Raw genomic sequence first — 17119 nt, 5'->3', positions numbered from 1 at the left:
ATTGGATGAAAATAAAAGACAAATAATCAATGGCATACAAAGAAAAGTTTTATTGTGTTAAAAAGGTGGAAACAACAAGGTTGGACTTTTTTTTTGGACGTCTACTTGTGGCGGCTTCCTCTGCGCTTCATGGCGGCCGTGCACTGAGGACAGTACCACTTCCCTTTGGGCGCCTCGCTAAGACCCACACAGCCATAATGGAACCACTCGATGGGACACTAGAAGACACGTCAGCGCACGTTAGCATACGTCGGTACAAGCCAGAAACTTACGTGTGACTTACATCCGTGTTGTCGCAGCCGACCATTTCCCCGTACGACACCTGCAAACAAAAAACTGTCAGCGTCGCTTGCCGCAGCAGGACATGATGGCGGCATCTGACCTGGTTACAGATGCAGTAGCGCGGCTCATTGGGGTCATAAGTCCAGTCCACTTGGCTATTGGCCTCGGCCTCGGGCAGCACAGACACTTGCTGGGAAAGTTCCTGGGCCAACGCCGACGAGGACGAACAGGACGACAGCGAGGAGGAGGATGACGATGAAGACGACTGATGGTTGGAAGACTTGACGCTGCTTCTGGAAAACATCACATAGGATTAGCATGGCCGCAATGCGTCCATCACCGCGTGCTCGGCGACGCGCCCTTACTTGGACTTGCGGCCTCGAGAGTCAGAGGTGGTAGCGGCGACGGCAGCGGCAGGGGTGAGCGTCTGCGTGAGCGTGGACGCCAATGCGGAAGACGGGTACGGCGAGGTGTCACGTGACAGGGAAAAGTCTCGACTAAGCTGGAAGTCGTTGTTCTTGATGGCCTCGTAGCTCGCTTTCAGACTGGACGTCCTGCGACCCTCCTTCATCTGGACACGCACACATTTTTTCACCTTTGACCTCAACATTTAGATGCACTACCTAAGCAATAATCTGACCTCACCTGAGCAGTGGCCTGTACGGCTTGAGCGGCCGCCATGGTGATGGCACCGGCCCCCGCCCCAGGGCCGGCAGGCAGCGAGCTGAGACTGTAAGAGGTCAAAGGTTGTGAGGAGTTGACGCTGTAAATGTTGTTCGCGGAGGATGACATGCTGTTGCTGCGACAACCTGCAGAAGATACAAAGTACAGATGAGCACCAGGAAGCCAATGCAGTGGCGACATTTGCCTTTGCGCACGTGTCATCACCTGGCGTGTTCTCTTTTGAGGCGTCTGAGGTCAGCGTAGAAAGCAAAGCTTCGGACTTGAACTTCTTCTCGGGAACATGTTCTGTCGTGTGGTGTGTTGTAGCGCTGTACTTCCGCTCTGTTGCCATGGAAACAGGTTGTCAATAACCCAAGCCAAAGACTTGGGTTATGTTCCAAATGTAAGACTCACTTTCGACAGTGGCATGTGAGTGTGCATGGTGGTTGTTGACAGGCTGAGATGGACTGTCCATCTCCAAAGATCCTGAAAAACAACAGAAGAGGGAGTGACGACAAAAGAAAAGGAAGTGACAAGTATGCAGCATGGCGGTCTCAATGACTCACGTCTTTCCAGAATCTCTGTGATGCCGGCGTTGTCGGCCTCCAGTTCCATCTTGAACTTGGCCAGTTCTTGGTCGAGTTTGCGCAGGTGCCGGTCCACCTGACAACAGACACAAAAGGGGCAGGAGTGACATCTAGTGGTGTCAGACAAAACTACACAACTATTCGACACAAGTTGTAAATAATGTCCCACTATCATTTCCAGATGTGGGAAACGTTTCAACACTAAATCGTATTTATTATTTCAGGGTTATGCAGGTATCAGCAAAGCTAATTTAATTATTTTTAATGCCACTTAAAACCAATTTAATGCCCATGTCCTACTGCACATAGTTATAACATATAGTCAAAAGCTTTGTTGTGTATATTTGAGGGTCCACCACCCCCTCCATAACAGAGACAGTACCTACTTTATTGCTTTAAGTTGGGACTTTTATTCAATTTCAAAAATTGTATTTTATTCAACTACAAAAAATTGCTATCAGACAGAGTATATTATATTTCTAATATTTGTTTTAGAGAACATGGAGATTTAAAAATTTACATTCCAATTACAATGCTAAAATATACGAGAAACACAAGTTTATTGCATTTGAAAAGGGTATACTTGCCTTATTATTATTATGTATTATTACATTAGAGCAGCGGTGTCAAAACTCATTTTAGCTCAGGGCCGCATGGATAAAAATCTTTTCACACGTGGGCCAGAGGGGTAAAATCACGGCATAATAACTTAAAAATACAACTACGACAGCTTCAGATTGTTTTCTTTGGCCCAAAATAGAACAAGGACATTCTGAAAATGTACATATCAAAAATAATCCTCTTGACACAACACTCCAAGTTGGTAAAAAAATTCTGAGGAAAAAAATTGGTGCAGTTTCAAAAACATCATTAAGAACACAATGAAATTAAGACTTAATCTTGGTGTTTCTTCAAACCAATTAAACTTTAGGTCAGAGCCCATCTATGATTGAACAAAAATAAAATGAGGCATAAATAAAAACGCTTATACCTGTATGTATCAACTACCTCATTTGTCATTTCCATTGTTGACTTTCTTTAAATTTGCACAGAAGAAAATCCTATATCAATTGTGCAGTGTCTCATGCAGCATTTTAAGAGAGGTTATCAATTGTATATTTCACCTCTGTTTGTTTTATATTGGGTCGAGGGGGAGGAGTTGCAGCCCCTCTTTACCGTGTACCTCTTGCTTGGTGTACTTACTCGTCTTAATCTGCTTGCCCAACAGAATTGCTATTGCAACATCCATTGGACACTTTTGGAACAGCAGTGTCTTTAGATTAAAAATGCAGCTCAATTTTACACTTAGCAAACTCATCTTGTGGGCCGGATTGAACCTGGGCCGCGTGTTTGACATGCCTGCATTAGAGGTTAACTTGGTCTCAAAATTCTATTGACAATAATTCGTAAGGCAATATATCGTCAAGCAAAATGTGTTACCGCCGCAGGCCTACCGTTAACTGGTGCCTGTCTTTAATCGCCCACTTGTGAATAGCTAATACCATTTGTGAGTTCACTGAATTAAATATTTTTCAAGCCTCCGGTCATTAAATTAATGATTTTTAATGCCTGAATTTTTGCAAAATCCATTTACCGTATTTTTCGGACTATAAATCGCAGTTTTTTTCATAGTTTGGCCGGTGGTGCGACTTATACTCAGGAGCGACTTATGTGTGAAATTATTAACACATTACCGTAAAATATCAAATAATATTATTTAGCTCATTCACGTAAGAGACTAGACGTATAAGATTTCATCGGATTTAGCGATCAGGAGTGACAGATTGTTTGGTAAACGTATAGCATGTTCTATATGTTATAGTTATTTGAATGACTCTTACCATAATATGTTACGTTAACATACCAGGCACGTTCTCAGTTGGTTATTTATGCGTCATATAACGTACACTTATTCAGCCTGTTGTTCACTATTCTTTATTTATTTTAAATTGCCTTTCAAATGTCTATTCTTGGTGTTGGGTTTTATCAAATACATTTCCCCAAAAAATGCGACTTATACTTCAGTGCGACTTATATGTTTTTTTCCTTCTTTATTATGCATTTTCGGCCGGTGCGACTTATACTCCGAAAAATACGGTAATTACTTTTAATGCTTTTCTATGACCGGTAGGAAGCCTTTACCTAATAATATTTAAAGTAACTAATAATATTTAAAGTAACAATTGAATGATTTCACTAAATGTTTGTATTTAATTAGAGCAGGGGTGTCAAACGTACGGCCCGAGGGCCGGATCAGGCCCGCGAACAGGTTTTATCCGGCCCGCGGGATGAGTTTACTAAATATAAAAATTACCCTGAAATTTTTGAATGAAAAAAACAGCTGTTCTAAATGTGTCCACTGGATGTCACAATAGCAATTATTTGTATATTTGTACAAAATAAACCACATGATGTTAGTACATCAGTCGAGGAAAATGATCAAACTACATAAATAACATAATTTAATTTGATTTTGATATAATTGTTTTATCTTGATAGATTGAAAATTAACACCAATGAGTTGACGGATGAGCAATATCACATAATTTATTCAGAAAATATAAATAACGACAAATAAAGTATATATTCTACTAAACGCAACAGGTAATTGTAAAAAAAAAAACATGATTTGTACAATTTCAGAATGCGCTTGTTCTATTTTTTAAGAAAAAAAAATTCGGAAGTTGTCTTTATTTTTAAGTTACCGTGCCGTGATTTTACCAGTGCGGCCCACTTGGGAGTAGATTTTTCTCCATGTGGCCCCAGAGCTAAAATGGGTTTGACACCCCTGAATTAGAGCATCACTAGTTGTAACTTACCAGATCATAAATCTGATTGGCCAGCTGGACTTTCTCATCTGCGTCTTCCAGAGCTTTGTAATAATCCTAGACAAAAAACAAACATCTGAATATTTGACATGTCAAGGCCTTCAATGAATCGCCTAACCTTTTTAATGACCTCCATCTGCTCCTCTCGCCACTCTGGCTTGTTCTTCTTGGCGTTGATGAAGAAGTCGACCACTTTCTGCTCCAGCTGGTCTGTAGCGTCTGCAAATGTAAAACAAACAATTTACATAAAAGCCGCAAAACAAATAAACCACACAAGCCAATGGCATTGAATTATACACAGGGGGGTCATAGATAATATCATTATTGAAGCTTAGTGATGACACGTTGATTGTGGTTAAAAACAACTGTACTTTAATTACAGGATGCCTTTAGAGGAGGTTCCATGGTTGCTGATGTTTGAGTGTGATTTCGTGTCAAGTTTGGTTGACTGGTGACACAACGTGCTAGCTTGATAGTACGTAGCAATACATTTATTTGACTAGTTTCGACATGATTATGTTGGGAGTGTTGTAGCAGTGGTGTTGTCCTCATTGTTCATGCTGCACGTACTTTGGACCTGCAGGTCCATCTCTCGCATTTCCGTAAACCTGTCGCGGAGGTCCATGGGAAGCTGCTCGATCACTGCACACCAAGAAAAAAAAACGGTTATCGTGCTAGCTTGGCTAGGCTAAATGTCAGACAGAGACGCGCCGGCATATCAAACACATTTAATGCACAAAATACTTGTTTGGCACCTCGGCCGGCTCCTAACAGTCAGATACTCACTCTCGAGATAATCTTCCAGGTACAACATAGCGTCAAATTTAAGGTTTAACGTGTTTAATGATACAAATAATCTCTTTCAAGATGGCGCCGTCAGCCGTTGTCTCGCTCAGAAAAAATAGTTCGAAATGTGAGGTCAGAGTACTGACGCACACGCCAGTCTGCGCGGTGATTGGTCTAAAAAGAAAGAGGCGTGACCTTTTGGTGAGCGCAACACTGGGGCATCATGGGACTTGTAGTTTTAATGTGTACAGTGGAGAATGTATGCGTTAGTGTTGACGCATGAAGTCACGTGATGTGTTGAAATTCCCATTTAGTTGACTACACCCCAAAGGTTCAACAAAGTAAGACAACAAATAAGAAAATAAAAAGTACTGGACACGTCCTGAGGTCCTGACGTCATTGTACGTCCGATGTAATAGAAATAAAACTTTGGGTCACAGTCGTCCCACCGCCCTCCCGACTTCCCCCCGAGCCGGCGGGACCGGACACATCCGTACACGAGCCGCAGATGACATTTGTGCGGGGTCTCCTCCTCTTGACTATTTTAAGCGTCAGTGCGCGTGCGCAGAGGAGGGCAAACAAGTACACACCTGTTCGCTTCCCTGACAAAGGACGCGCGTAAAGCGGTGTGACAAGAGTTCGACTCCGGTACCGGCCGGGCTCAGCATGTCACCATGGATCACCGAGCAAGATGAGCCCGAATGGCGCGACAGGACGCGGTGCGCTGCGTGCGTGTGCTGCTGTACACTCTCAACGTGCTCTTCTGGGTAAAGTCATTTCTCACCTCTTTGCAACTTTCTGTAGCTTCTCAGTCATGAACATTGTTTTTTCTTCCGCATGTTGACAATATTTCATAAAAAATCTCATAAAAACCCAGAAAAAAGGGATATTTGAATTGAGGTATTATGTGTCATAATACATCAAAAATTTCATAAAAGTATAACAAATGTAGCTCTTACAGCATGTCAATATTAGTTAAGGTATTTCATAAAGCAGTTTTTATTTTTTATAATTCCAAGGAACATTGGTGATGCATGGCATGTATGTTTTGGTTTGGCACCTGAGTGCATGGCTGCAGTCTTATCTATTCCAGGGGTGCTCACACTTTTTCTGCAGGCGAGCTACTTTTCAATTGATCAAGTCGCGGGGATCTACCTCATTCATATATATAATTTATATTTACTTATTTATGAAATATATGTTTTTGTTAACAAGTTAAATGTCTTTAAATATAATGCAAGCATGTTTAACACATATAGTTAATATTGTTAATTAATTAAAGGTGTTTAATGATAATACAAGAATGTTTAATACATATAGTTAATATTGTTAACAAGTTAAAGGTGTTTAAAGATAATGCAAGCATGTTTAACACATATAGTTAATATTAACAAGTTAAAGGTGTTTAATGATAATACAAGCATGTTTAACACATATAGTTAATATTGTTAATAAGTTAAAGGTGTTTAAAGCTAATACAAGCATGTTTAACACATATAGTTAATATTGGTAACAAGTTAAAGGTGTTTAAAGATAATACAAGCATGTTTAACACATATAGTTAATATTGTCAACAAGTTAAAGGTGTTTAAAGATAATGCAAGCATGTTTAACACATATAGATTCCTTTCTTTCATGAAGACAAGAATATAAGTTGGTGTATTACCTGATTCTGATGACTTGCATTGATAGGAATCAGACAGTGGTGCTGATAACGTCCGCATTTTCAAATGGAGGAGAAAAAAAGTCCTCCTTTCTGTCCAATACCACATGAAAGTGGTTGGTTTTTGGCATATTATTTGTCCAGCTTCCGTACTCCTTTGTATACAAGAAATACATTGGCGGCAAACTCCGTAGCTTGCTAGCTTGTGCACGCCAGCTTTCTGAGACTCTTATTTTGTTAGTGCAGGCAGGATGAAGCACCGCTTTTATTGTGCAACTGTGCAGTCGGTCTTTGGCGTTTTGACGACAGGTACGGCGCCAGAGTCTGTTGAAATAAAAAGTGTTTCTCGCCTTCCTGTCGGTATTTTTTTCTTAATAATGAGCTGGCAGCAGCTAGCGTCATCTCAGAAGACCCTCGGGTGCCGTGAATGTCAATCAAGTGACGAAAGTGACGTCATAGTGAAGATTTATGATCGCTCATTTTTAGGACTATTTTTTTTAATGCCTGGCTGGCGATCGACTGACACACCCTCCGTGATCGACCGGTAGCTCGCGATCGACGTAATGAGCACCCCTGATCTATTCTAAGTGCCATGGCTCGTGGCTACATAGTTTATTATAATACCTCTGCCAGGAGCTTATGTATTCACTGTTGTTTATTGTTGTTCGTCAGCAACATAGCTCAAAACGTTATGGCCAAATTCTGATTAAACTTTGAAGAAAATGTGAGAAATAGTGAACAAGTGATTTGATGGTGTGGGTGATTTAGATTTTGCATGGACCTTTTGGGGTCACTGTAACATTTGCTTTGCCAGCTACCAGCGGGTATAGGCTCGTAACTCAAAATACAGTACAGGCCAAAAGTTTGGACACACATTCTCATTTCAATAGGTTTTTTTTTATTTTCATGACTATTTACATTGTAGAGTGTCACTGAAGGCATCAAAACTATGACACCTGTGAAGTGAAAACCCTTTCAGGTGACTGACTACCTCTTAAAGGTCATCAAGAGAATGCCAAGAGTGTGCAAAACAGTAATCAGAACAAAGGGTGGCTATTTTGAAGAAACTAGAATATAAAACATTTTTTCAGTTATTTCGCCTTTTTTTGTGAAGTACATACCTCCACATGTGCTCATTCATAGTTTTGATGCCTTCAGTGACAATCTACAATGTAAATAGTCATGAAAATAAAGAAAACGCATTGAATGAGAAGGTGTGTCCAACTTTTGGCCTGTACTGTATGTTCACAAGTTAAAGCATAACAAACAGCTGAGAGACAGCTTCTATATCTCAAAATACTCGTAAGTTGGAGTACTTGTAAATTGAGGTACCGCTGTATTTTACAGGTATATATTTTTTTTATCGTGTCGTGGGTCTTTTCCTGATGCGTCAGACATGCCCTGAACATTTTCACAAAGAGGCATCCGGTGGGCATCCTGATCCGATGCCCGAGCCACCTCTGAGTTCCTCCTAAATGTCTCTAAAGGAAAGCCCCACCACTATACATTGTTAAAAGTAATTTTGGCTTTTAGTCCGAAGGACTATTGTTGTCATGCTGACAGAACAAATTGCCCATCACAACTAAGTAAGAAGAGTTGTGACAACTTCAACTATAGAAAAAAGTGGGAGAATTCTTAAAAAACCCATAATAATAAGTTCAGATAACTTCACAAAGTAAGTCAAGGTGGGCCTTTCAACCAACGCACATGCACCAGCAATGTGACATCACGCGCAGTGTTATCTGATAAAATAAGGTCAACCAACATATTTTTTAGTTCTCTTAAGTCATGTTTTCCAGTGAACATTACATGATACAGATACAAATTACAAGTAGTCTCAATTGCTCATATGGCTCAGTGGGTAGAGTGGCAGTATTATAGAAGGATAGGCTATAAACAAAAGGTTACTGTGGATGTTTCCCGTTCCTGTAAGCTCGTGGTTAGCGCGTTGTCTGCAAAAATGGGTGACTGTGATCATGTTTAAATGTTTAAACTGAATATTCGTACATATATACTCGTCAGTTGTAAAAACTTAATAAAATATATTATACCAACTTATTTCAAAGTTATCTCAACTAATATTTTCAAGTTCATCTTACATCAGACTGAATATCAACTCATGTTTTGAAGTGTAATATACTTGAAACTATAAGTTGACTCAACTTAACTCAGTCAAGCAACAAGATGACCTGAATGAGTTAAGTTGAGCCCACATTTTTTTTAAAGTGAGAGAGGAGGCTAATTTCACTAGCCAAGAGCAGACTATCTCTCAGCTGGCCTGAGAATGTCTCAGGATCCCCTGGGAGAATCTCGACGAAGTAGCTGGGAAGAGGGATGTAGGCTCTCGGATAAGCAGAAGAAGAAGAAGATTTATGGATATATTTTCTCCATGCTTCAGCTTGTGTAATTCTCTTTTCAAATAGGGGCTCATACTCTTCTTAGCGATCCTCACTGTCATCTACTCTCTTGCCAGTGTGGTCAATTTCTCGGTATCTAAGCAGGTTATTTGCCAGATGCAGTTGGAAGTCCAGGAAGCGTTCGATGTTCTTTGGTTCAACGCTCTGCTGTTAGACTTGCTGTGCATTTAGGATTTAGTGATGGCAACATCAAAGAAATAAGAAATCACACACAAGGTCCATTTCTTGGTTCTGCTTGTCATGCAATAGAATCCCAGCATGCGGTCACAGAGGTCCACACAACCCATTTATACTCCCTGTGACTACAGGTCTTCATATACCTAGACCTTTGTGGCCTTGTGTAACAGTTGGGGGGATTTCCTACTAAAAATAGATGTACAATAAAATCCAGAAAAATACGTACACGAGTAAAAGCGGACGAAATGATGTAATCTCACACAAAGGATATGAAAGACTTGACTCTTTTGATTACTCAATTTATTATCACAACACAGCAGAGCTTCTTGCAGTAGGAGCCGGATAGGAGAAATCCTCCTTGGTTTCCGCTGCAAGTGTGCCGCAAACACTGGTGGCTACTGTCCGCCTGACATGGCCAAGGAGTCACAGGAACACGTTTTGACAGCAATATGTGGCAAAATGTTCGCCTAGATACATTAATGTCCTCACAAATAGTAATATGAATATAAAGCATCAAATGCATTGGCTAAAAAGGGAATTTTGGGTCCATGCCTCGATCTTTTTTACATTGTTGAAATCAAACGTTTAACGATCGCTTCTGTTGGTCGCCAAAGTATTCGCAGCTTGTAGAACTATATGTAAATCAGCCATTAAGTTGGCGCGAGGCAACGCACATAACCTAGTCAACGACAGTCTTATTAATGGCTTCTACTGAACATGGGGAAGAGTGTGGAGATGTATGCATTAGGTAGAAGGAACAAATGGTCCAGGGCCCTCATTTAACAAGCTTTCTTAAGCACAAAAACATGGCGTATGCCCTTTTTCACGACAAGTCGTTTAACCCCTTAAACAAATAATTATTTAGCCTAAGCCCCGTTTCAGCCACACTAAACCAGCGTTTAAGGTCCCCCTCCTCGGGCAAATTTTTACACGGCTAAGTGTGCCATGTATTTCTTTAATCTCCAGCACTTAGCTTTGTATGGACTCATTGATCGTTTACAAACTGAGCTCGGAGAGGAAGTGGCGCCAGAAAGACCGCGCCCACACAGGCAGTGACGTCAGAAAGAACGATTGCAGCTATTTCGGATACAACACTTCTCAGACGGCAAGAGAACTTTCGAATGTCCAGGTCAGTTGTGATTCTACTTAGCGAAAAACTTTGTCCATTTGTAGAAGGAGAGTCAACGAGAATGCGAGCTCCCGTGGATGTGATAAAAAAAAAGTAGCGTGTGCTTTGTATTACCTGGTCGTCGAGGGAAGACTACGGAAAACATCGAATGCATTTGGACTGGCAAAGCAGACTGTATCAGTTATTGTCCGCCAGGTATGTCGCAGACTCAACGTCTAGGTCCAGAGTATAAAAAGTCACCAAAAACGAATGGACAATGAAGGTGAAGGCAAAAGAGTGAGGAGTGTTCTGACCAGATATCTACATCCCTAGATTGGTTGTTGTAAAATGTTCTTTATCACATTGTTTACGTGTCTAATAAAGATTTGATTAATTTATGATGGCTCAGGTGTAATTCACTACAATAGGGCCCCACAGCACATTGAATACCAGTTAATTGAAATACCACATCACTATAAATACTGTTCAGGTAAGTTAAATACTGATACTGTTCAGATAAGTTAAATTTAAGAACTTGCACACAAAGCAACACTGGGTGTGACTGTGACGTGCGCATTTTCCGCGCATGCGTACTAGGTCGCGTTGCGCCGGCGGACGGAGGGGATCAGGGGGTCTTAAACGGTGGCATTGTTGTGTGTGTGGGATTTACCCTGGTTAACCTTATCCACCTTAGTGTAAACAGGGCCTAAAACTATAGCTTTTTTTTGTGATCACCTGACTATTAGGACTGACTTCTCTTTTCAACTGTTGGCATGGCTTTGAGACCTTATTGTTGTTATGGTTCTAGTTGTGTAAGGACATTAGCCAACAATTAATCCATGAGCTTAATTGATGTGAAGTAGTGGTCAAAGTACATGAATCCTCCAGTGGGAACAGTTTCATGGCGAATGTATCCTTCCCTCTATTATACTTCGCAGTTCAGCATCCGACGATCTGGAGAAGCAACAACGAACACCTTTCAGCCTTCAGGAATCTTGCTTTGCTGGAACAAATTAGCTGATGGGACAGTGACCATTAAAGGGTTAATTTGCTCAATGCAGACCTTTCCTGTTTTGGACCGTCAAAGGGAGCCTTGCCTTACTTTGTCCAGAAGTGTCCTGACTCTCCGAAGAATGTCTTTCTCCATTGTTATTGATAATCTTAAGGGAGTTTGAGAACCTGTTTTTTCTCCTTTTCTGGCTCATTATTATTGGTCCTTTGTTTTTTCTGACCCAAAAATATGTTGATTCTGGAAAGGCAATATGCATAAGATCAGCCCCTCATCTGATTTGAAAGCCGCCAAGTCTTCAAAGACCTTGTCGTCAATGTAATGTGAAAAGCACTGCATAGGATTCCAGTTTCTAGAAATGATGGTGTTATCTTGACAGTCGCGAGGTCTGGGAAGCACAGGTCGGAATCAGTGATGTGGAAAAAAAAAACTCATAAAAAAATCAAAAACATCTTACCTAACATAACAAAAAGGGTAATATTAAAAAAAATTATAGATGTTGATAGTCCAACTCTTACTGACTGGTACACACAAGCTATGGAGATGATATCAGTAGAAAAAACTGCATTTAGTTGAGATAATAATGAGTCATATATTGGAATATGGGATCCATTATTTAAATTTGTTTTAACTATTAAATGAACCAAAATATGACTTATTATATCTTTGTGGAAAATATTGGACACCGTGTGTTGTCAAGTTTATGAGATGCGATGCAAGTGTAAGCCACTGTGATGCTATTGTTGTTTTTGGTTTTTTTTAATTAATGTTTGTAATGATAATATCAATGAGGGATTTTTAATCACTGCTATGTTGAAATTGTTACTAATATTGATACTGTTGTTGATAATATTCATTTTTGTCTCACTACTTTTATATTGTTCCGTGTCATGTTTGTGTGTCCTCAATTGCTCTCAATTGCTCTGTTTATTGCTATTCTGAATGTTGCTGGGTCGGGTTTGGTTTTGGTATTGGATTGCATTATTATGGTATTGTTGTGTATTGTTTTGTTGGATTGATTAATAAATTCATTAAAAAAATAAAATAAAATAAAAAAAACATCTTACCTGTCTTAGGTTTGCTAGTCCTGTTTGTCAGAACATCTGATACATATTCTGCCTCTTCTTCTGAGCTTCTTCTACAGCCGAGGAATAAATTATTGATTTTATACATGCATTATGTGACATCGAAAATACATTCTAATTGTTTATTACCCCACAAAGAAATGTGTTTTGGGGCAGAAGTTTGAACGTAAACCACAAACTGGCAGGCTAATAAGCTAGCCGCTATTAGCTAAATCAGGGGTCCCCAAACTTTTTGACTCGGGGGCCACATTGTGTTAAGACAATTTGGATGATGTCGCGTCATCGAAGGTAAAATGCATTTTTAGACAATATGATTTGCCTGTGCGACACAGAGAGTAAGAAACGGTAGAAAATGGATTAGAAAGGACAGATTTAACTTGGGACTTTCCGCGGGCCGGATTTTGGACGCTGACGGGCCGGATGCGGCCCGCACGCGGTAGTTTGGGCACCCCTGAGCTAAATGATACTTTCTGTTTATGCTTCCTGAATTTGAACTCTGGCAAAAGATATTTATAACTCATCAACACAACAAACTTGTCTTATCTTAACGTGTGTATGTGTGCACTGGCAACTTTGAAACTCTCAGAAGTTATTTGTAGCAGAAACTGATCTGTGTGTGTGTGTGTGTGTGTGTGTGTGTGTGTGTGTGTGTGTGTGTGTGTGTGTGTGTGTGTGTGTGTGTGTGTGTGTGTGTGCGTGTGCGTGCTCGTGCATATGTGTGTGTTTCTAGCTGATGTCAGCGTGCATTCTGGGAGTGGCGGCGTGGATTCGAGATTCCTTGAACGCTGTCCTGACCCTGACGGCTCACACCAGGTCAGTGTGGACCAACATCAACAAACAAAACCTGATCATGTCTTAGCGAAACATGTACTCTGTGTGTGTGTGTGTCAGGCTGGAGGAGGCGGCCGTGCTGACGTTCTCTCCGCTCGTTCACCCCGTGCTCGTGCTGGTGTGCTGCTTCCTGCTCATGGTCGCCATGTTGGGCGTGTGTGGCACGCTGCGCTGCGACCTGCTGCTGCTGTCATGGGTACTCCAACAGAGTGAAATAATGTCCACAACTCCACAAACACACACATGTTTTTACCTGCGCCCAACAATGCGCAAGTAAAAAAAAATCAAAAAAAAATCAATGCAAGTATAAGAACAAGTTTTTTTGGAGTAAAAACTTTTGGCAGTAATATTCCACCCTGTGCAAGCCACACACTTGCACTCAGAGCACCTGTAATTTGCAATAACAGGTGGTGATGCTGAGTCAATTTACGTCCGTCAGAGCTACCATTGCGCATGGTGCCCTCCGCCAAAAATAACACAGAAGAAGAAGAAGCAGGTTGGAGGGTAAAATGTCGGACAGGAAAGAGGGGAAACTTACAGGTTGAGCTTGTTTCCCCTTAAATTGACTCAGCAGTCGTTGTAGGGCGCAAATTAAGGGTGCTCTGAGTCCAAGTGTGTGGATCGCGCAGTTTGGAATATAACTGCCAAAAGTTTTATCTAGAAGAAAATAGTTTTTCTACCAGCGAATCATCTTTTTTAACTGAAGAACATTGTTTTATTTGTGTGTTTGTGAAGTTTTGGCAGTATGTTCGCTCCTTATACTCCTCTCTTGTGATTGGTTGATGTGATCCACTGGAGGGGGCGGGGCCATGTTCTCAGATGTCTGGCTCCGGTTTCAATGGCGCTCTGTGCAAGATGGCCTTTTGGTTGCCATATTAGCAGAGGGGCCCACACAACCCGGGGGGCCCCGTAATTCCCCACATGGGTCAACATTCGGGATGTTGCGCACAAACGTCCTCACTTCCTTGTCATGCGCATGTGATGATAATATGTCACTGATTTGCCTTCATCCATTTAATGGGAAAGTAAAACACATATTCTGAACTGAAATGAGCGCTGAGCACAAAATAAGTCTTTTTTTCCCCCCCTCATTCTTACGGCGCCCCCTATACAATGGCGCCCATGTATATAGAATTGTCACTGCTGATTATTTGTGTTTTAGTACTTTTGCTGTCTGATGGTCATCTTGTGTGTGGAGCTCGCCAGCGCTGTTTGGACTTACGAGCAGGTAAACCCACACACCTGCCCTTATGTTTGTGTTATCAGCAGAGAGGTGACATACCTGTGTGTGTGTGTGTGTGTGTGTGTGTGTGTGTGTTTTTTCTGGCAATGCTTACTTAATGGGGACATCGCTCTGTTTACACAGTCACCTTTAGGGGACCTCTGACAGTATGGGGACAAAAAAACAGGTACCCTAAAGGGAAATCTTTTTAAATGATGTTAATCATTTACAAAGGTTTAACCATTAATAGTACTGTGATTCTGTATGGTATACATCCTTAGTTAAAACTAATATATTTTTCCAAAAACAAAATCTGGTTTAGTGTTCCTTAGGATTACATTTTCATACAGCATGATTATAAAACATTATTACCTTAAAGTATGATTCACATTCAGAATTTTCCATCCTTCTATATATGGTAGTTGGAGTTGCAGACAACTTCATTACTGCCGAATAGCAGTTTTCAGTAATGTCACAGAAGATGCAGGAATTGCTTTAACATTTAAGTGGTGAAACTTCCTATAAGAGGATCACGTTTAATTTATTTTTATTTTTTTTAAATGGTCCTCAGTAGTCACGTACAAATTTGTGTGAATTATGCAAAATTATTTAAATTTGGTCCCCGTGAACCATATTAACTATTTTTCCCCAGGATCCCCAGTCAGAATGATCAGCACATTACTTCATCAATCCAGAGATTTAAAGACGTGTATGAGCTAACTGGGCAGTGGCCATTTTACCTCATTTTTTTTATGCCTCCACAACCTGTAGAAAGGGTGGTCCCCACACGTGATGATCAAAAACTTGGTCCCCATTCCAAATGATAACCTGTGTGTGTGTGTGTGTGTGTGTGTGTGTGTGTGTGTGTGTGTGTGTGTGTGTGTGTGTGTGTGTGTGTGTGTGTGTGTGTGTGTGTGTGCGCGCGCGCACGCCTGTCTGTTCAGCCTCCCGTGCATCGCTCTGACATGATCAGCCTGAAGTTTCGGATGTCAAACTTTGGCCATCATCACCATCAGTGGCTCACACACACCTGGGACACTTTTCAGACAGAGGTCAGAAGTTTCCCACACACACGCGCACACAGGTGATGGAAGCTGTATTTGTCCGCAGTTTAAGTGCTGCGGCGTGATCTACTTCACCGACTGGCTGGAGATGACCGAGATGGAGTGGCCGCCTGACTCGTGCTGCTCCAATCAGTATCCAGGATGTGCTGGCCACGCCCACCAACATGACCTCAGCGATCTCCACCAAGAGGTGAGACAGCGCCCCCTTTAATGTACCATCAGCACGGTCTTATTATGGCCGGTCTTTCCTCCAGGGTTGCGGTCCAAAGATTTTTTCTTTCATTCGTGGCAGCATGCTGCTGCAGCTGTTGCGTTTCCTGGGCGTGGCCTTGGGCGTGGCCCAGATCCTGGCCATGGCGCTCACTCTGATGCTGCTGTGGGCCCTTTATTATGGCCGTAAACTACACACAGACTCGACGTTGGTGCCTGGTGGCACCGTGGCCGTGACTCATGAGGCCTCGCAACTGTAGGCTCCGCCTCCGGACCGCCAGTACTGAACCACCTTGAGATGGAACGTCAGTGAAATAGATTAGCTCCTCCCCGGACACGTTGACACACGAATCCCAGTGATCTCGTTGTGGGATGTTCTCATGGAAAACGAGTGACAATCCTTTCATTTTTAGAAAGGGTCAGAGTTCATACAGGAAGTGGGAACGTTTCCTCTAGTGTGCAGATGTCCAGGAAATAGGACAAGCCCCGCCTCCAGTTCATTGCTATTTCCTGCAGCACACTTCACAACAAATCATAGGATTTATTGAAGGACTTTCATAGAGAACAAAATATTTTTGTTCCTTCATGCATGCACACTGACAACCATAATTATAACATACCGGGTATTGATGATAACATTTTGAAGTGCTAGATTGTTTCCATTGAACAAACATTCACAGATTTACATGTCTGTTCAAATGTTTCTTTGCATATTTCCACAAAATCATCTGTTCTTTTCTCATCAAAGAAAGGGAAATAAAATAATTTTAAAAAGTGCACTCTCCAACACGCAACATTCAGCCATCGTTGAACGCTCCACGGTCAAAACGCCAGAATTTTTTTTTTTAGACCTTACTATCTCCTGACACAACTGGTTTGCAGCTATGTTAGCATGAGCATATTGCGCAAATTAATGCCAGCAGATGCATCCGCATTAGCTCCTTTATTGGCGCAAATGAGTATCTACAGCTACATTAGCATTAACGCCTACATTACCATCAACACCGTCTTTGGAGAAAATAAATGCTAGCAGATACATTAGCTTTAGCACCTTCATTAACATAAATGAAGGCTAGCAGCCACATTAGCTTTAGCACCTTCATTAACATAAATGAAGGCTAGCAGCCACATTAGCTTTACAGCCTTCATTAGCATGAATGAGGACTAGCATCTCCATTAGTACCTTC

At 41.4% G+C, this 17119-nt stretch overlaps 2 protein-coding genes across 2 annotated transcripts; one reads left to right on the top strand and one right to left on the bottom strand.

The window, feature by feature from the left end:
- Nucleotides 1-35: 35 nt before the first annotated feature.
- ing3 (inhibitor of growth family, member 3) lies at nt 36-5608 on the bottom strand. The gene is made up of 12 exons (XM_062064666.1): nt 5147-5608; nt 4931-5002; nt 4479-4579; nt 4352-4417; nt 1512-1608; nt 1360-1431; nt 1171-1287; nt 928-1091; nt 648-853; nt 383-575; nt 284-322; nt 36-218 (listed from the first exon to the last, which is right to left on the bottom strand). Exons 1-12 carry the CDS (start codon nt 5172-5174, stop codon nt 102-104), a joined length of 1272 nt encoding a protein of 423 aa, XP_061920650.1. The 5' UTR covers nt 5175-5608; the 3' UTR covers nt 36-101.
- Nucleotides 5609-5650: 42 nt separating this feature from the next.
- Nucleotides 5651-16818, top strand: tspan12 (tetraspanin 12). Its single transcript, XM_062064667.1, has 7 exons — nt 5651-5913; nt 13336-13418; nt 13497-13632; nt 14599-14664; nt 15603-15710; nt 15769-15912; nt 15977-16818. The coding sequence occupies exons 1-7, from the start codon at nt 5848-5850 to the stop codon at nt 16190-16192; spliced, it is 819 nt and encodes a 272-aa protein (XP_061920651.1). The 5' UTR covers nt 5651-5847; the 3' UTR covers nt 16193-16818.
- Nucleotides 16819-17119: the final 301 nt, after the last annotated feature.

This window comes from Entelurus aequoreus, linkage group LG12 (genome assembly GCF_033978785.1).
Source record: "Entelurus aequoreus isolate RoL-2023_Sb linkage group LG12, RoL_Eaeq_v1.1, whole genome shotgun sequence".
Classification (NCBI taxonomy): Eukaryota; Metazoa; Chordata; class Actinopteri; order Syngnathiformes; family Syngnathidae; genus Entelurus; species Entelurus aequoreus.
The sequence above is the reverse complement of the archived record's forward strand: the minus strand, read 5'-3'. Positions and strand labels throughout refer to the sequence as shown.